Raw genomic sequence first — 20,758 nt, forward strand, 5'->3', positions numbered from 1 at the left:
GTCTTCCCGAAGGGCAGGAACACCAGGAAGGCAGCCGCCGAGTTTAAGCCATGTCAGCCACTTTTTCAGGTCCGGGTCTCCGAGGCAGGAAACCCAAACTTTCCTCTCCCTAGCTACCTTAACTGGTTGGGAGCTTGGTGGGACTCCGAGCTGTAAGACCCGTTTCCTCTACCGGAACGTCTGGGTTATTTTTCTGGACCTTCACATAATGTCCCCAGTTCACTGGGCCAGCCCAAAAGGACCACTTTCCAGGACATTTCAGCGACCGATCCGGTACCTGAACTGGAGTATGTACTTGGAAAAAGCCCGGAAGCGTTGATGGGCGGGGCCTGTGGTTAGCTCATGCTGATTGGTTGTTACTCAGTGAGAATTATCAGCAGAGGTTGCCAAACAACTGGCGTTAGTAAAATTGTATAAAAAGACATAAATAAAATAAATAAGCAGCTTTATATTAGATTTCTTAACACTCAAGACAAAAAAATGGAGACATTTACGCAGCTGTGTGGTCTCCTGCAGAACGCCGTAAAACGGTGCCTCTGCTGGCCGTTGTCCACCGCTTCTACGCCACACGGCCGCTCTCTCCGTCTGCTGAAGGGTTCAATCCCAGCAGACCTCCGTGCACCCAGACCCTTTCATGGCTTCGTTTGGAGCGGTCACGGTGGAGGCTTCGTTGGACACGTGCCAGTTGGACATGATTGTCTTTTTGCTGTTTGCTGACTAAAAGACCCACATCGTATTGTTTTCAGAGGACGCATTTTGGCGCTGATCAGTGATGTCACTCACTGCTGCAACAACTGCAATATCTCAGCAAAGACCTGAATGGAGACGACGGAGCGGCCTGTGACCACCACCCCTCCCAGCGGGGTTGGAACAGCCTTCTTCCTCTTGAACAGGCCACTAAACCTCTTCCCTTTGACACTGAAGTTTTCGTTTTAAACTCTTATTGTGAAGGACTGAAGGAAGTTCTTCATGCTGAGCTCACTCAGCTACAACGGTAATGAAAAACAGAAGAACTGAAGTCGGTTTGAGGAGTGCTGCAGCGCTTTCATCCTCGGGCGACTCCCTAGACTTTTATTAATTTCAGTTATTTTATGCTGACATTTCACTGTAATCCCTCCAAACTGAAACGACAAATATAATCCTAATTTGTCCTTAATATGCAGGATTTGATGATGATAGCTACTGGAAAGAAACATTTAAAGTTAAAAATTGGACACACAAGCTTTTAAATGGCATTGACATCTCCCCAACAGGAACCCAGAATTATTTTTATTCACTAACAAAAATAATACCAAAGAAATCAGGTGGCTTTCTGGTTTTCTATGAAAATTATCAACCTTGGATTCAGCTTTTGAAGCCGTTCACCCTAAAATAAAACAACACTTGATTCAGTAACGTTACTTTTATCACTTTTAAGTGAAACTATATAAATCCTCATGAGAATTTAATAATATTGGAAAAGCAAATAAATCTGACTTTTGATCTCCGGCTAACGGACTAAAATCTGAAGATTAAATAACTAATTAAAAAGGGTTATTTTATAAACAGTTATAAAATAAACGTTTATGCAAAACCCGATTAAAGATAGTTTCATCTGAAAAAAACGTTTTATATTCATAAAATAGGGTAAAGCAACTTTAGATATAATTTTCATCATGGAGCAAAAAGCTGCACACATGCAGGACTAACTGCATCTGACATTTAGACCTGAATCTACTTTATTGTCGGGGCCCAGCGAGCTGAAGCACAGAAACTTGTCTCCGCAGCGCAGCCCGACCACGGTTACGCCCACAAACATGTAGAGCAAAAACTGATACAGGCAGTCCGCAAGAGCCGCCACTCAAGGCGCTCTCAGATAAGGACATCCATCCAGCTGCTTATCTGGGGTCGGGTCGCAGGGGCGGCAGGGAGGCCCAGACTTCCCTCTCCCCCGCCACTTGGGCCAGCTCCTCCGGGGGAATCCCAAGGCGTTCCCTGGCCAGGTGAGAGACATAGTCCCTCCAGCGTGTCCTGGGTCTACCTTTAGGTCTCCTCCCGGTTGGACGTGCCCAGAAAACCTCACCAGGGAGGCATCCTGACCAGATACCGAGCCACCTCAACTGGTTCCTATTGATGTGGAGGAGCAGCGGATCTACTCCGAGCCCCTCCCGGATGACCGAGCTTCTCACCCTATCTCTAAGGGAGAGCCCAGCCACTCTTCAGAGAAAACTCAGTTCAGCCGCTTGTATCCGCGATCTCGTTCTTCCGGTCACTACCCAAAGCTCATGACCATAGGTGAGGGTAGGAACGTAGATCCACCGGTAAACTGCAGACGCAGCACCAATCCGCCTGTCGATCCCACGCTCCATCTTTCCCTCGCTGGTGAACAAGACCCCGAGATACTTAAACTCCTCCACTTGAGGCAGGACCTCATCCCTGACCCGGAGAAGGCATTCTACCCTTTTCCAACTCAAGACCATGGTCTCGGATGTAGAGGAGCTGATTTTATAGATGGAAAACTTTACTGAGGAGCTGACTCTCATTCCAGCTGTGAACCGCTCCAGTGAGAGCCGGAGATCATGTTCTGATGAAGCTAACAGGACCACATCCTCAGCAAAAAGCAGAGACCCGATCCTCAGGCCGCCCAAACAGATCCCCTCAACACCTTGAAATCCTGTCCATAAAAGTTATGAACAGAACTGGTGACAAAAGGCAGCCTTGGGGGGGGGGGTCCATCACTCACCGGAAACGAGCCCGACTTACTGCCATGCAGACCGAGCTCTGACGCCGGTCATCCAGGGACCTAACAGCCCGTCTCAGAGGGCCTGGTACCACGTACGCCCAGGGTCGATAATAGAGGTGGGAAAAATGATCGATTCTAAGACGCATCGCGATTCAGCCGTGCATGATTCCGCATCGATGCAGCAACGTGACATAATGAGATTTTCTCCCTATGTCTATGTCTATGCAGGACAATAAAGTTTTGAGGTTTTACAATTACTTCTGGGGGCAGAGTTGCAATGACATGCGCGCTGCGTTGCCCTAGCGCCAATTTAAAACACGAAAGGCGGACAGGGACACAGGGCCAACATTACCACTAATCAAAGATGTACCCGTTACATTTAAATCGGATGTCTGGGCTAATTCCTGTTTTGGGATCCTGGATGTGAAAGAATCACTTAACACAGTATTTGTTTACTATTTTTAAGTTCAGTAATATTCTATCTTAAAGCTGCTCTACTGAAAACATTATTTCTTATATTATTTAAGTAATTATAGGCAGCACACTTTAAACATTATTGCTCACTATAGTGAATAGATGCATGTTCTGTTTTTCAGGGATTTCGAAATCAAAAAGAAATTGAAAACTATTCTGCTGCTTTTATTAAGTAATGAAAAATTTTGTGTGAAGAATCGTGATGCATTTCAGACTCAAATCGAATCGTTAGGCAGATAATCAGAATCAGATCGAATCGTGAGGCAGGTAGAGATGCACACCAGTAGTCGATAAAGGGATGAATAAAAGTTAAATGGACTCATTTTCATCAGATCTCTATACGGGAGACTTTAGGTTCTGGTTTGTTTGGTTTTCTTGACTAGAAAGATCCTGCAACACTTTCAAACCGTCTTCAATAATGTATCCAAATCCCCATGAAGACAATCAATGCATCATAGTTAATGTCATTTGTCCTGGGAAAAGCTTTCAGGCATACTAAAGAGGTGCCTCCATCGATTCATATGCAAATCCTCTGCTGTTATGAGGAGACAGATTGACGATCGGTCACGACTTTGCTGCTGCGTGTTCTTTGTGAAGAAGGGAGAGCGTCCACCTCTGCGTTTCCGTCTCACTTTTATTACAGTGATTACACACGAGACGCCGCTCACGCTCAGCTTTCCTCACGGAGCTAGAAACCGTGTGGATGTGTGACGAGCATTTCAGGTTTCCAGAAGGGCAAAAATCTGTGATTACCTTTCTCCACCCAGAACCCCCACCTCCCCTCACAGATCCTCTGATCAGACAAACAGGTCCTGCATTCAGCCACAGCATCGCCATCACCGACCGAGGCTAATGAAGTGTCCGTGCCCCTCCCTCCAGCTGTGTTTGAACATGTGGGTGTGTGATCCCTGAAGTCAAGCTGCAATTAAAAGACCTGTCAATGATGTCTGCCATGACAGAAGCTCGGACTGTCGCTATCGACCGGCCTCAGCGCGCACCGATCCAGAGGCGGCCGTGCGGACGGCAGAAGGGCGAAGGATGCAGAAGGGCGACTGCAGCAACCACCGAGGAACTTCATAACAAAATAGCACAAATCAAAAAGTCGACTGCAGGTATTTCTATCGGCTGTCCATGACTGTGCATCACAGCTTTGTTTAGTATTTCTAAACACTCTGAATTTACTGCAGCCTCTTAGTCCGTCCTGGACAGAAGCACTTCCAGTGAAATCAATACAACTATTAGAAAGTTAATTCAAAAATCAATGGACAGAAAATCAACAGCAGTTTTGAGATCTGAGGAATAATTGAAGCCGTTTCTCCCTGAAGCCGTCAGCTCTCGTGTGGCTGTTGTCGTCAGAATCAAACACAGAGACAGCACCAGGTGTTAACACGACTACGAAACACAAACCTGACGTGTGCTCTGATTGTGCAAATGTAAACAGATCAAACCTCCTGCTACCAAAACCATTGGGTAAGGGGATTTGCTCCCATCTAGTGCCTCCTGGGCTTGGAGAAATCACCAGAACACCGACCCAGAGTCAGAACCAGCTGAGTCCATTTGACATTAAATGATTATTAGGTGTTTTAAATAAATTCTGAATTATTTCAGGTCTTATCTTGTGTCTGCATGTCAGAACCATATTTCCTGGCCTGGTTGTTGGCTAATGACCGACTGAGCCTAAACCAGGCAACACAACCAGCACGGCAAAGCCGCAGGCCTCCATTACCGAACGTACAAATCACCATTGGCCGCCAGTAAAGGACGGCGGTCGGTGCCAACTTTGCTTTTAGGCCACAGAATACAAAAAGATGAATTAGTCAAAGAAATCCTACAATTAAAACCATTTCACTGAAAATGCAAAGTGACGTCATTTTACAAGCCCGTACACCATACGGTTATTTCATGTGAAGTTCTGAAGCTATTTGCTAGAGCACCATAGCAGCAGCGACCCTGGCGCACCCAGAGGCGGAGTCATACTTCCTGTCCGTGAGTACAGCAAAACAGACAGTGTCGGTACAGGATTGGCTCGGGTGCAAGATCGGCTCGGGGTCCGTCGACTGCCGATGACGTCAAAGTAGTTGATTGGCTGAACATGAACCTGACGGAAGTTACATAATCACGTTACGTTGTTATCACGTTACGTTGGTCCAGGCAAATCTTTCTGTTGGAAAGATGGACAACTTTTACAAAGAAATCCATCATTACCTCTTTGAAAATACACTTTTAGCATAGAGCTGCATGTATATTAGGGCTGAACGATTAACTGCATGTGCAATTAAATTGCGATGTGACAAAAGGAGATTTTCTAATCGCAAAGGCTGCAATTTGGCAGCGAGTGGTTAGCGCAATGCTAATATACGTGGAAAAACCCATAGGAATGCTAATGCTAATATCACCGATTACATTCTTACAAATTATGAATTAGAAACGTGCCAAATGATTACATTTGGAGTGTAATAGAAAGTAAAACTACCATCAATCAAATAAGTACAGACAGGTATTTTAGTAAAGCCAGAAAACTTTTAACTCCAGAGTTTTGGCTAGCAGCTATGAGCGTAACTGAACTACGCATGGACAAGACGTCAAAAACTCTAAACACAAAATACTTCAATAAACGGGACACACTTCTTTCCTGCAAATACAATTCCACAGGTGTTGCTAATACCTATGATCCTTCAAGGGATGTGCTCAAAGAGGAGTTCAACATTATGAATACAACATAGTGTTTTATTTTACAAATACCACTATAAACACAAACTTGCGTCGTAAGAAAAATTATTTTAATAACGAAACTGCTAAATTCTTTCCAACAGTATAAAGATGTGTAGTGTATTTTGTCCGAGTGGGTTTGCCGTACTTTGACGTCATCGGCAGTCGAAGGACCCCGAGCCGATCTTGCACCCGAGCAGATCCTGTACCGACACCGGCAGTTTACAGCTTTTAAGAAAGATTTTAGCAGAGTTTAGGAGATACTATGAATAAAATGGTAAATATTTTTTTAGAGTGTTTAAGTTGAAAACTCCTCAGATAGTTTTTAGAAAAATGAAAATGAATGTATTGATGTTTTATTTCTAAATGATCACATCGGATTTTTAACCTTTTCTTAATAAAACAATTGACCATCCTCGCTCAACAGCTTTAACATTTTATTGAGACAGATCGATACATCGGTCAGGCAATACATTGGGTCGATATTTATCATTTTTTTCTATCGGCTGATATGCGTCTTTAGTAAAGCCCATTTAAAGTCAGGCACCTCCGCGGGCAGCTCTGCTGCCGCCAAATGTTTCTTGTTACTGAAGAACATCTACATGTTTCACAACATTTTTGTCAACTGACATTTCTCTGGTCAGTTTACTGATTTGGTTCATTAACTTTGGTTAAATGTTTTATTTTAATACTGTGATCAAATCTGAGTTTCCACAGTTGGTTTAATTCATTGTTCAATAACTGATTACGGTCATAAACATTAAGCACCAAACTGCCCCTCTCCGAGTCTAATTCTGTTTACATGAACACCAACTGAAATGGTCCGATCACGCCGTGAGTATACATGCACACAGCCTTAAATCTGATTAAACAGGTCGAGCGTGCACAGAGACGTCTTTCCCGGAAAGAAAATTGTAAACGAACGCCATCTTGTCCGCACGTCTTTCCCCTCGCATTTTACTTTCTTATTTTCTAGCGTGGTCCTCCCATCATGAACCGTCTTCGCAGTTTTACCCGCATCCTTTTTTTTACTGATCGCTTTTACTAAGCCACAGGCTCCCGCCATGTTTTCCGCTTGTCCCGAGACTCTGCGGAGGCGGGAAGACGTCATGCTGAAGTGGCACACAAGCGCAGCGGCCATATTTTACTCCAACTATCCGGATGGGTGTGTGCATGGATGTCAAGCGGAATGATGATGGAACAAAACCACCTCTCCCAAGCGGAATTACATTTCTATCTGATTGGGCTGTATCGGATCAGAATATTCCGACTGACAAGTTTACATCAAGAACTTTAGACCTGATGCGGCATTCATTCCCATTATTTGCGCTCATGTAAACGTAGCTAATGTTCGTGTCATTATTAGTGAAATTTTAACAACAAAGCGGAAAAGGTCCAGAAATCTGCCACAGAAAGTCGGCAGAGTAGACCAGCCATCGGCCGACCGTGAACCACCGTGGCATCGGTAACAGCAACAGAAAGAACCATAACGGTCAGTCTCGTATTTTTAAATGTTAATAGAAATCATTTCATCTCAGGACATCAAAAACGTTCCTCAATTCTAAATCCATTCATTTTCTGCCGCTTTTCCGGAGTCGGGTCATGGGGGCAGCAGCCTGAGCAGGGAGGCCCAGACTTCCCTCTCCCCAGCCACTTGGGCCAGCTCCTGAGAGAGAATCCCAAACCGTTCCCTAGCCAGCGGAGACATGGTCCCTCCAGCGTGTCCTGGGTCTTCCTTTAATTCTCCCGGTTGGACGTGCCTGGAAAACCTCACCAGGGAGGCGTCCAGGAGACATCCTGACTAGATGCCCGAGCCGCCTCACCTAACTCCTCTTGATGTGGAGGAGCAGCGGGTCTACTCCGACTCAAATTCAAACCTAAAAAACCTAAACATCCCTCCTTAAGAGAAAATCCAAAAGAAATAGGGAGCAACAGAACTGGTACTTCATGCCCTGACAAAAGAAAAAGGCTGATAATTATTCTGGATCAGGCTGTGAAACGTTTCAGGACTGAGTAACGGTGAATCAGAGGAAATCTGAGCCGTACGCATGAGGACGCTGAAAACCTGCAGCTTAGAGCTCCGCTTCCTTCTCATCAGCAGCACAGGCTCCAGTAGAAAACTGCATCGACCCAATCGGATTTCACCGGCCAGATAAACCATTCAGGAATGAGGCCTTTGGGCCGTGAGCCTGACATTTGTCCTTTAGAATAACAAAAACCCTCATAAATAACTTGAATCCAGATATTTGACTTTAATGCTTTTCAGCAACGGTATTCTTTACAGCAGCTAGTGAGACAGATGTACATATAAACCAGACTCTCACGCTCAGAGGTCACATGCTACACCCCTGGGCCTCACAGCAGGATGCGGTACTTCAGAGCTCGGGGGACTCTGTTGATGACGAGGCGTCCATCGTAGCTAAGAGAAGCGAAGAGCCAGGGATCTGCTGAGGACCACTCTGCGGCGTACACGCTGTCCTCGTGCTCCTCGTAGGTGGACACGACGCTGTCTTTCAGAGGCTCCTTAGTCCTGAAGCACGTAAACACATCACACACTGGAGTCAGAGCTCAAGAACAGCGAGTTCAACACGGTTGCTTCTGTCTTCATTTTGCTGCAGGGCAGTCCGCTTTACACTTCTCTGTATTTCTACATGGTTCTCACCGCAGCTTTGCACGTAAAGAGCTCGTTATAAGTGCCGCACAACTTGAAAAGGTGCGAGCAACGTTGTTAAAACCAACGTTTTTGTTAAGAAAGCGCACCATCTGTTTAAAACTCCAACGTCTTGCTCTGTGCTGACACATTTCTCCCACTGCTGCAAGAACGGGAGCATAAACAACAGTTTAGAAATACGATCCAACATCACTGCAATCCCAAATTCCTCCCAATCCCCCTGATGAAGTGGTCCTGAGGGGGAACTGTGACTTCAACATTTGGATTCATTTGACATGGTAAAGGCTTGCTGCTCCATATGAACCAGGGCCAAAAAATCCAATCACTCCAGAGTCACGTTCAGCCGGACGGACGAAGAACAACAGAAAATCAGAAACGGCTCAGAGGGAATTCCGGATTGATCCTAACAAATATCGGTTCGAGGCACACTGAGGATTTAAAGTGTTTTCAGATGATTTAACAGCCAATGGGTGTGCTTGCACTGTCGGAACTGCACGGTCACTTCTGGGAGATTAGATGTCCCGGTCCTCTCAGCTGTTGTCTCCGTACAAATTCAGCCCGCTCAGGACTTTGCTCAGACGCCAGCATATCACGACTGCGTTGGCAGTGAGTGATGTCACCGAAAAGTATCCACAGTAACATTAATCAAGATAAAAGTTTTATTCTGTTGAAACACGGCATAACTGGATCAGTTCGGAGGACCGGGAGAGCAGCTGCGTGGTGTAAAAAGTGGCGTTCAACGCCCCGAAGAGGCTCCGTGTTTTATGGCGTTCTGTCCTGCAGAATGGCTGCTGGAGGATACAGATCCTGAATTTGGACTCAGCTGGATTAAGTACTGCCCAGTTATACTTCCATGTTTCATGCATCTGTCCCATACGGAGCAATTCAGATACTAGTGCACGTACCACTTCACCCCTAATGGATGGATGAAATTTGGTCCTTGGCACGTGAAGCTGGTTCAGAGGGACGACGCATTAGGGGTGAAATGGAAAACACAGGACTGCGTCGCTACACTGAAGATACTGAAGGCTGCCTGCCAAAAACCTCCAACCTATTTTTATTTTGGCTTTTAAAATAATCCTGACCCCAGAGGTCCAGACCACCGGCACAGGTCCATACAAGCTGCCCAGTATGGACAGGAAGACATACAAGGACAGGTCAACAGCTGCAGTGGAAGGGTTAAAAGTGAAGCTGAGTGCTTGTGATTAGGAAGAAGAGTTGATAATTGTGTTTGAGAGTCGGCTATTGAGGGTAAGAGCTGGTAGTTACGGCTGAGAGGAGGAATGGGACCATAATGGATGTTGGACTGTGGCGGCTTTGGACAGCAGTGAGCAGCAACCATTACAGAGGATTTACCTGCTATTTTAAAATCAACACTATGAAGAAAAAATGGAGAACAAACCATTAGAGGTGTTTTGACAGAACCCCGTTATTAATGTTTTACCTTTTTACTTTTATGTTTCTGAGTGTCAGAGAATATGAGAGCAATGGTTCAGGCAGCTTTAATCTTTAGAGAACGATCATCAAACCAACTGTTCAAAATACAACAGCATCTCAGTTTATTTCATTAGACCCCTCGCGGCACCGAGAAACACGAGAAAAGTGGAGTACACACGGTCTTATCCCATATGACGTCAAGAGCTTGAGTCTGCCATTCCATGAATTATTTCATATTACAACAGCAAAAAAGAGCATTTTAAGATGATTCAGGCCAAAGATTATGAGGCACTCAAGGAAGACTGTTATCTTTGAGAGGGATGCAAACACATTAGGCCGTATCCCTGTTTGTATTTAACAACTGGAGCCCTGACTGATGATGTTAGAAACATTAGTGATTGGCTGTGGAGCTCATCATGTTTCACTCAGCTTCTACCGTTTTTCCTCTGGTGCTTCAGAAGACGGAGATGTTTCCAGAAGAAAGAAACCGACACATTCCTTCCTTCATACCTTTATCAAAGAGGGGATCCTTTTCCCGTCCTAGTTTTAAACACGATGCTCGTTGAGTTGCAGAATTAAAGGTAGTCTTCTACAGAGACACAAAACAGCAGCAAAACACGGCGATTTCAAAACAAGCTAGCCTTTAAACACAGTCACAGTCAGCTACCATCTCTAGGCCACGCCCCCCATACCAGAACCCACATCGCCACAGGAAACGACATCATTCTAAACACCAGTCGCTGTTTTCTAGGTCCAAACGTCTTTTGTTGTCCGTGACTTCAAACGGTGATTTTCTTTTTGGGACTCTGGAAGTTTGTGCTAAAGCTGAAGTGGTAGCAGCCGGCTGTTTCTCCTTCTCTGATTCTACTGAGCGGAGAACCTCTCACACCGGTGGTGTGCTGAATGCATGAGTGTGTGATGAGTGGAGGACCCAGGGAAGTGCGGCGGTTCGGTGAGACGGCAACCGGACGGTCCGATGGTTGGTTTTGGTCAGAAACGCGTCGTTGGTGGAGGTTTTTAGGCAAATGTGTGTTAGCTCTTTGGCTCGTGGAAACTGGCTTGAGAACAATTCCCGACATCTTGAATAGCGTTGCAACTATTCAGAGGAAAAATGTGTTCACACATGAGTTTCACATGTATGCTGAACATTGAAATAGTCTTCTACCCCTATTTCCTGCATAAGCAGAAAAAAGAAAATAGCCGGGGAAAACAATCAGATCAGAAAAGGCCAGAGAGCTCCGTGTTACTCTGTAAAATTTGCATCCATGGACTCAGTCACCTTGGCTCGTGACCGCAGAACGCTGCTCTGATTTAGCGTCAGGAGAGAGCAGAGAATGTCTCGGATGCTAGAAGCTAACCATTAGCATTGGCAACTCCACAACTCAGACCATGTTCAGGTTTGTGTTATATGTGGATATTAAACATCATTACCAAGAAAAAGAGTGAAGGGAGGCAGCAGAAGAGTTGCAATGCTGTTAGCCAATCAGTGGTGAGGCATTTGCATGTCATGAATAGGACTCAGACCCCCGCCCCTCTGACAAGCTTCAACGTTTTAAACGGGAGAGCCAGAGCTTTTCTATGGAAAATGACTCGGAAGGCATCCATTCATACTAGAGACCACAGTAAATACGTTCTGTACGCCCGTTTTAGAAACCGAGAGGCTGGTTTCAGTCCAACTCACGACGCAAAGTAGTTGTTTTTTTCCTTCAGAGCCACCTTTAACAGCAATAACTCTGAGTAATCATCTTCTGTTTGACCTCATCAGACTCCCACATTGTTGTGGAGGAATGTTGACCCACTCTTCTCCACAACAGTGCTTCAGATCCTTCAGGTTTGCAGGCGCTTGTTTGGGCGCAGCTCTTTTAAGGTCCTGCCACAGCATTTCAATCAGTTTCAGGTGGCAGCTTTGGGTCTGTGCAGCACCTGGATGCTTTTATTTTTCAGAAATTCTCTTTTAGATTAGCTGCTGTGTTTGAGATCCCCGCTCCATCAGAGAACTACTTCATTTATACACACATCTTTGAGCTTGCTGGCCATTATCAGTAAACATGTAAAGCATCTTTTAGCAGAAGGTTATCCACCGTTTGGTGACAAGTAAAGAAAATATGCATTAAAACACTCTGAAGCTGTTACACCCTTTGATATGAAGGTGTTCATAATAATGTGTCAGAAACATTTTAACACAAAAAGATCGTGTGTGAGATGAGAATTTTTAGATCTTTAACTCGCTGATGCTTCTGTATTTTCTCATGAAAAGAGTCCGTTTCAGAGCAGTCAGTGCAATAAGAGAACACAGATAACTGTCCCTGGTGCTGATGAGAAGGCCAATGCCAGCATGTAATCTGAATAGGATGATATATCTGCACATTCCTGACGTCAAAGACACACAAAAAGAGTCCATTTTTATGAAAGCAGATAGAATCAAGTTCAGTAGCGCGGAAAACCGACCCAAAAGTTTGGAATGTTATCAAATCCTTCCAAAGACGACTGTGTGTGTGTGATGATGGATGTTTTACTCGCTTGGTTTAAGGTGTTATTCATTTGTAGATGTCACTCAACCTCTTCTTTTATTTAAGAGAGAAGGTCCCAGACTGAAAACCCGTACCTTGTGTTTGCTTTCACGGTTCTGGTATTAAATCATTTCACACTTTGGCCCTTTCTAAAAAGCCGGCGGCTCCAGCCGGAGTCTGCGGGAGACGCGCAGGAGCGGCGGACGTTTAGAAGCCATTTTTCATAAGTTGCTCTTACTTGTCTTCCTGGTGGTTGTCCTCCCCCTCGCTGAGCTCCTCGTCGTCCACCAAGTGTCCGAACGGCTCCGAGGAGATGGACACCATGTTGGACAGAATGAGACGGCTGTCGCTGCTGGCGGTCAGAACCAGCTGGTCGTGGCTGTGGTTGTAGCAGACGCTCCACACCCTGGGAAAAACATCATTCATTCAGAATTAGACAGAGCAGCAATGCGGGGAAGAGCAATCCTATTTTACATTCATGCATATGACTAAATTATTCTGAACAAAGCTCTGTGTGGGTGAAGAGCCCTGCAGCAAGCTCTGAAAGCTGTGATAGTTTGTTGACTGTGTGTGAGCAGACCACACATGCACACACTCGTCCTCCCACACAAATCCTGCAGAAAATGCAGCGCTCTCACAGCGGCGTTCACATATCTCTATCTGAGTATTCAGATGCCAGTAATGCGGATTTGGTAGCTTGCAGTCTATATTTGAGCTTAGTTCACATGAGCTGATGATCATTATCAGAAACCCCATGATCCTTCCTTCATCTCTTGCACACTTTTACAACTTTCCCCTCCCTCATTCTCTCCATTTTGTCCCTTCTTTATCCTGTCAGCACTGCCTTCCTGCCTTTTCTTTTTTTGCACACTTTCTTTGTGTGTCTGGGTTTTCTTTGTGAGCCCGGGGCGCAGCTCAGAGTACGGTCCCAGTTCCCTCACAGGGAGGGATTGAGGGATAACCGAGGCTGTTGACAGAAAAATCAGCCGCGGCCACGCCGTTCCCTGCGCTCCGCTAATCCGCTTCCCTGCTAAAAAATAGTCCCTAATACCCCCAGCAGCCCTGAGGCCATATCCTGGCTGCTCTCCGACAAATGAGCGCGCACGACAAACACCCACACATGCATGCATCGCACTGAAGTCTGATGCTCACGCAGGCGAATACAAATGACAGTACGCTTTACAGAAACATGCTAGAATGCACACAAATGCATGTGGTCGCACAGATAAAAAAGAGGGCTTTTGCAAAAACACAGATTAGCTGATAGTGAACACACGTGCACATATCTGGCATCAGACGACACCCCATCTGCTGTAATCTGCAGTCATGGATATGTTTGCAAAGCCTGTCTCTCCTTTGCAGATAATGTCTGGTCCTGTGTGCGTGCACGTAGACAAAATGTGCATTTGCTTCACTTGTGCATGTCTGCCAGTATCAGGTGAGGAGAGGTTTGCTGCAGCAGCATCCCGGTTTGGCTCTTGGGAACACGCTGATCAGTTATTCAGCTCACACAGAGCCAGGGTCGCCTGAAGCTTCGGCAGAAGACAACCTGAAGCCGGACTTGGCTGCAGTCAGCTCTCTCCGCTTTGGTTCGTAGCGTCAGAACAAGTGACTGCACGTTTAATGAGTGCATTACCTCCTTTTATTACATCAGGAGTAGTCGGGGCATTTCATTAGGCGGGAGATAAAGCAATTAATAAAACAAGAAACCAATTAAAAGTGAAGCAAAGCAGTTCACAACGTGTTTACCACTATTGTGAGGGGCCTTTCTAATACGCTCGAACATCCATCTTCTAAACTATCCTTGCTTTTCACACACAGTCAGGTATAAAGTCACCATGATGAAACCACATCTGCTGTTGGAGACTAAATAAATACGAGGATGTTTTCAACGTAAGCATGCGTGGTAGGAGATGCGTGATGTTAGCGACCTACAATGTCTTCATTCTTCTTTGTGTGAGAGGAGGACACGGCACGTATCGGCATCGGTTTGTTTCCATATCAGAAACTAAGTCAGGCATTATCGGTAAAAAAGCCTAAATCCAGCATCCCGGACTAGACCCAACACTTGAGCAGAAACGTAACTTTGTTATTTTATTTGTAAAATCTGGGGGAAAAAAAATAAAAATAAAATAAAAATATAAATGAACCGCTGAACAGAATGACGACATTATTAAAGACTGAAACGCTAGTTTTCCAATACCTACAGTAACACATCACTGAAACAAAAACCTTTCACCATTTAAAACTGAAAAAGCTCTCGTCTCCTTCCGCCTATCCAGGTCCGGGTCGCGGGGACAGCATCCCAACTAGGGAGTTCCAGACTGCCCTCTCCCCGGCCCAAGGGCGCCCCCAAGGGGTGGCCAGGGGTGGCCATGGCCACCCCTAGAAAATTGCTGGCCCCCCCAGGAAAAGCCAGTGTTAACAAATCATATTAATGTTCAGTCAAACCGTAAATGGATCTTGTTTATTCACGACATAAATGAAAAACAAAATAAAAATATTACAACAATTGAGTAAAGAAATAATCAGATTAAACAAAAATACATACATACAAGTTTTTATCTCCATAGATTTTTTTTTTGTGAACACAGCAAAAGGTGAATTAACCTAAAAAAAACATTTTTAAATTTAATTTGGGATAACATTTAAAAAACTGAAATGTATTTTTCTAAAAGCTTTGTGTATGTAAAGTTTAAGTGAAATGTTTTGGATTGTTATTTGAATAAAACGAATAAAGGCGCAATGCAGTACAACGCCACAGACTAAATCCAACCATAGTTACCACAAGGACCAATTTGGTGCGCCACCCCAAAAATTGCTTTGGCCCCATCTGGCCACCCCTATCAACATTTTCTGGGGGCGCCCCTGCCCCGGCCACCTTCACCAGCTCCTTCGGCAGGACCCCAAGGCGCTCCTGGGCCAGTTCGGAGATGTACTTTCGCCAACATATCCTGGGTCGACCAGGGGGCCTCCTGCCAGCAGGACCTGCCTGAAACACCTCCCTGGGGAGGCGTGCAGGAGGCATCCTAACAAGATGCCCATACTACCTCAACTGACTCCTCTCGATACTCAAAAAGTTAAAAACGTAATCAACTTTGCAACACACGAGCCACCAATAACTGCTAACATCCTCGTCTCTTCCGAGCTTTTCTTCTTTGCTGTTTCAGATTCAAGAGCTCGGCGTGCGCGTAAACGACGGTTTCCAGGCCTGATGTGTTGTGTTCCACACGTACAACAGGAGCCAGTATCTCTGATTTATGGGCTGTGCCCACCCAAGTGTTAACCGAAGTGGAACCACCCACCAGTGAGAGTGCTCCTCCAGGGTTTTTACGGGCTCCTGGACATTACGGACGTCCCAGAACTTGACCTTGCAGTCGTCACCGCAGCTCGCTAGGTAGTACTGTCGGTTGGGATTGAAGTCCAGGTCACGCACCAGCTGGCCATGAGCGTTTTCTATACAGTAGATCTGACTGGAGGGAAGAAGATAAAGGAGAAAAATGATTAGACAGGAGGGAGAAAATGGACAGCTTGAAGGCAAGGAGATAAGAGGAGAAGCAGATTAGGATAGAGGGAGAGGAGAAGAGAAGGGGACATGACAGAACAAACATGATTCACAGGATCCAAACAAGTGAGAACATTCCTAACTTAAATCAAAGCCTTTTTCTGCGTCTGTCAGCGAAGGCCAATGTCAATAAAGAAGCCGACACCGGCAGAGTGAAATTCTGATGCGAGCCTCATAACTGAGCAGCCTTGAGTTGCTGCTGCGGTGAAGCTAACAGGATGGCGGGGTGGAGGAGGGAAGTGATGCTCGCTGCAAAACGCTTTCTTTTACCTTTATAACAATCTCATTTCATCTTCGTTACATCTATCACGTCTTCCTCTAAATACACACGTACCACCAACGCTTTACTTCGAGTGACGTAAATCTAACAGCCATATTCGGGGATTATGAGTTAAATAATTGGGCTTTTTTGCGTTAAAACATTAAAAGCTTTTTCGATTATAAACATTTTACAGAGGCTCCCGTCCCTTTAGAACGCTAACCTGTTTAAGCTCATTGTGCACAACCTCCACTCTCACCGAGCACATTTCCAGACGCAGCAGGCAGCTGTCGTCAGCGGACAAATTCACTTATGGTTTTATCCTCCCACTGCAATAACAGATGGAGGAAACTCAAACACCTCGCATGCTGAGGGTAAAAGACGATCTTACTGTTTCAGCCAGGAGAAGAGCTTTCAAACGAGTGAAAAGGTCCCTCCACGCCAGGTGAGGGGGTCAGTGGGGAAAGTTAAGCACTATCTTCTGTCTTCACCTTAAAAATGTCTGTCAGCAGCATTTTTTCTTTCGTCTAGCAAGAAAATCTGTGGTATACTACATAAAATACATAAATCAATAACCGCCTGCAAGAATTTTGAGCTGAAATTATTTAAAGTTCAAATATGAAAAATTATAGCTGTTTAAAGGAGTGGGTCACTCTTCTAATCAATTCAATTCAATTCAGATTATTTATAAACATGGTACCTGCAGGTTTAAGGGAGCCAAATTTAAGACTTTTAAAGACCTTTTTAAGGCCACTTTGACCAAATTTAAGCTATTTTTTAAAATCAAATTTAAGCTATGATTTCCAGCTATTGCCTGGAACGTCGCAAACGTGGAATTAGCCATCCAGTTACCATTAAACCTGCACTTTCCCATGGTGCAAGCTCCCACTAGCTTAACCAGCTAATGTGCTCATCTAAAAATAGCCCCCTTTCACTGAATGTATACGGTTCCGCTTACGCCAACATCACACACAGAAAAACGCTGAACACTGACTAGAAATTCACAAAATTTTTATAGAAATAAAAGAATCTTGTTTAGTGGGTTTTTGGTAATTTAAGACTTTTGGAAACTGTATTTAAGGATTATTTGTCATTTTTAAGGATTTTTAAGGCCTTAAATTTGGAAAAGCAAATTTAAGACTTTTTAAGGACCCGCGGATACCCGGATAAAGCGCCAAAATAACAGTATATATAAAGGATGGCTGAGTGGCCGGGCTCTGCCTTAGAGATAGGGTGAGAAGCTTGGTCATTCGGGAGGGGCTCGGAGTAGACCCGCTGCTCCTCCACATCAACAGGAGCCAGTTAAGGTGGCTTGGGCATCTGGTCAGGATGCCTCCTGGACGCCTCCCTGGTGAGGTTTTCCGGGCACGTCCCACCGGGAGGAGACCTAGACTGCTTCTATTCAACAACAACGAGGTAAATGTGTCTTTAAATTCTAGGGCACCTTTTAAGTCTGTTTTATGTTGTTCTATAACGAGGCTTTAAATCTAAACTAACATCGCTGTGCATCTAGGCTTTCATTATGGGAGTAAATGTGTACATATGCGTGAAAATACTCTAGTATCACATGTATATAGTGGTGGGTATGGCTCTTTGTAGTCCCCCTAAAACCTTTTTCTGAACCTCAGATTAAAGCAACAAAAAGCTGGTGGTCAGGAGAAGAAACCGACTGGTAGCTAATTAGATCTGGAACTCTGCCTCCTTCACCATAAACGCAACTGGGATCTGTAGAGAAAACGGCTCCTTGTGTTCTTCTCCAGGCTAGCCTTGCACAGCTAAGCTCCGCGTGGTTCTGCTCAGCAGAGTGGAAAGCCTCAGTGTTATAGCTCAGCTGGATGCCAGCAGCAGCTAACCAGCAAGCTAGCCACCCTGCTGATTGTGTTAGGCAATTAGCATGCTAATTAAAAATCTCATTAAAATAAGGGAGGTATAAGAGAATGACCCGAGGCAGACCGCTGGGCTTTATTCAGGTCAAGGCAACTTGGGGGCTCGGTGTGATTTTAAGTGTGTGTGTGTGTGTGTGTGTGTGTGTGTGTGTGTGTGTGTGTATGTGTGTGTGTGTGTATGTGTGTGTGTGTGTGTGTGTGTGTGTGTGTGTGTGTGTGTGTGTGTGTGTGTGTGTGTGTGTGTGTGTCTGTGTGTGTGGCACCACCACTGGAACGTTTGTTGTTTACTCTTCGACAGGAAATGTCAGATAACAACTAAGAACTAAAGCGTGCCCTGTTCATGGAGCACAGAGGGAAAACAGTCAGATTCGTATGGATTAGCTTGAATTTGCACAAATATTGATTTTAAAAACCCATCGCGCCCTTGTTATGAGGGTTTGTTGAAAAAAAACCTTGAATCAACTTCTTAAGAGAAAAAGTTTAGTTCTAGAGATGCACTTTCAAATCTGAACTATGCTAAAATTGTGTTAAAATATGAGGGGAAAATGAGCAATTCTTGCTTTTACTTTGACATTTTATTTCATTTGAGGCACTATTAATTCAGTTCATGACTTGATTTGATCATTTCCAACATTGAACGCCTAAAACAATAAAACCAGGAGGTATTTGCTGCCAGTAGAACTTTCACCAAGGTGACTTTGAGATATTTGGGTATAATTTTAATTAAAAGCAAACTGCTGACCTTCGATCGCTGATTCTGCTCTTATGGATTCACAGAAATGACCTTTTATGTTTGTGCCCAGTGAAATGAGCTGGTTTCACATTTCTGGATGTTAGCGATTACCACTCCTGCCAGCTAGGTTGACACAGATCCCTGGGGAGTGCTGTATCAGCTGTAGATCATTAGTGCACCAGTGTTTAATGAATATTTATCAGCTGTATGAACATCAGTCTGTAACAACCGAGTTACTAAAACTGGCCATAAAACCTTCTGTCCAGACAGTTAGACATGAATGCTTATCGCATTAATAATGGAGGAGTGAGACCGGCGGTTAAATGATTGATATTCTATGTTTTAGTGGTGGAAATGGACCTGCTGTGATCTTAACAACACTTAGATCTCAATCTCAACCCAAAGATTAGACGATTAGCCGTAATATAAGAATCAGATTTATTGACAAAGCGTGGAACCGTGAATTTGGCTCCAGCTGTTCTCAAGCAGAACAATTATTTACAGAGACGGCAGGCACAGGTAAGCCACAGAAGACCTGAGTCCAGCTACAGGTGGGTCGTTTAGAGCAGAAGAAACTGCTTTTGTGGTGGTCTGCAGACTTGTGTAGGTAGAAACTCAAACAGGTTTGAGGGACAAGTGGTGTTTGCTTGTTCTAGAGGAGTTTTAGTCCTGCTCAGCTCATCCATGCAGGGATGGAGAACCGACCGGATGAGCACTCTTTCTTTTTAAGGTAATGTAGGAGCTACTTTCTCTTCTGGGCCTTTTTGAGGGTGGAGAAGATGTTGCTCTCCCACTTCCCAAGAGTCATGGGAGAAAGTGGTAGCCAGGAGCTTGACTGTCTCCACAGATGACACAGGGCGGTCAGGTATGGAGAGCAGGGGGAGGCCATCTCCTGAAATCCACTGCATGTTAGTCACAAACTATCCAGTCTGCAGCAAAGCTCCGCCCATTCAACCTCTCCTTCAGCACAAAGACTCCTCATCTCGGATGTGAAGGATGACCATGAAGGGGCAGTCAGTGGTGTAGAGCAGGGGTAGGAAACCCTGGACCCCGAGTGCCAATACCCAGCATGTTTTATTTCTTTCCCTGCTCCAGCACACCTGATTCAATAGTTGAATCACCTGTTCAGCGGGTCATCCATCGCAGCAGAAGCCTGTTAATGACCTGCTGAATAACATCTTGTGGGTTGATGCAGGAAAACAACTAAAACATGCTGGATAGTTGCACTCAAGGACCAGGGTTGGCATTACTTTTATGGAGACATGAATCGTGATAAATTAGGCTTCAGATTGATGCTTTATTATAACAAAGTCTTGTTTGTTTTAAGGAAACATGCAAAAGTGTAAGACGGTATAATTGTACCTTATCTGTCAACTCGTACTTATTTTTTTGGTCCTTGTGAAGTTTTGAGTTCTTCTGAGAAGAATTAGAAATGAATCATAAAGTAAGAGTTGGAGTTTGTCATTTGTTCTAACTCATTAAATGTGTTTGGAAAGCAGAAGTGACCACGAACCCCAGCATATCCACCCTCCTGCGGTTCGCTGGAAGGATAATCATGTCAGCAGTACTCCATCAATCAGGCCTTGATAGTAAAGGAGCTTGACATTCGTCACTCAGAGAAGAAGATCTATGACAGCCTGTTGGACCTTGCCAGAATGCGAACAAAAGACCCTGAGAGCTCAAGAAAAACGGTCTGATGTACTTAAACTGTTGTGATTATTGTTGCTGAATAGGTTTGAGGCAGCAAAATGCAGAAAAACGTACTTCATCCTTTCATTGGGTATTTCTATCT

General features: G+C 44.8%; 1 protein-coding gene across 3 annotated transcripts in view; it reads right to left on the bottom strand.

Moving 5' to 3' along the window:
- Nucleotides 1-20,758, bottom strand: part of eipr1 (EARP complex and GARP complex interacting protein 1) — a 92,510-nt gene that overhangs the window by 20,128 nt on the left and 51,624 nt on the right. For 2 of the 3 annotated variants that reach the window (XM_054741960.2, XM_070547112.1), the window contains exons 7-8: nucleotides 15,829-15,996; nucleotides 12,762-12,929 (exon numbers count right to left, since the gene is read on the bottom strand). In XM_054741960.2, coding sequence (XP_054597935.1) covers nucleotides 12,762-12,929; nucleotides 15,829-15,996 — 336 coding nt within the window. Of the gene's footprint in view, nucleotides 1-8,142; nucleotides 8,436-12,761; nucleotides 12,930-15,828; nucleotides 15,997-20,758 lie in introns of those variants that run through there. The other variant, XM_054741959.2, reaches the window with a different exon arrangement.

This window comes from Nothobranchius furzeri, chromosome 18 (assembly GCF_043380555.1).
Source record: "Nothobranchius furzeri strain GRZ-AD chromosome 18, NfurGRZ-RIMD1, whole genome shotgun sequence".
NCBI lineage: Eukaryota > Metazoa > Chordata > Actinopteri > Cyprinodontiformes > Nothobranchiidae > Nothobranchius > Nothobranchius furzeri.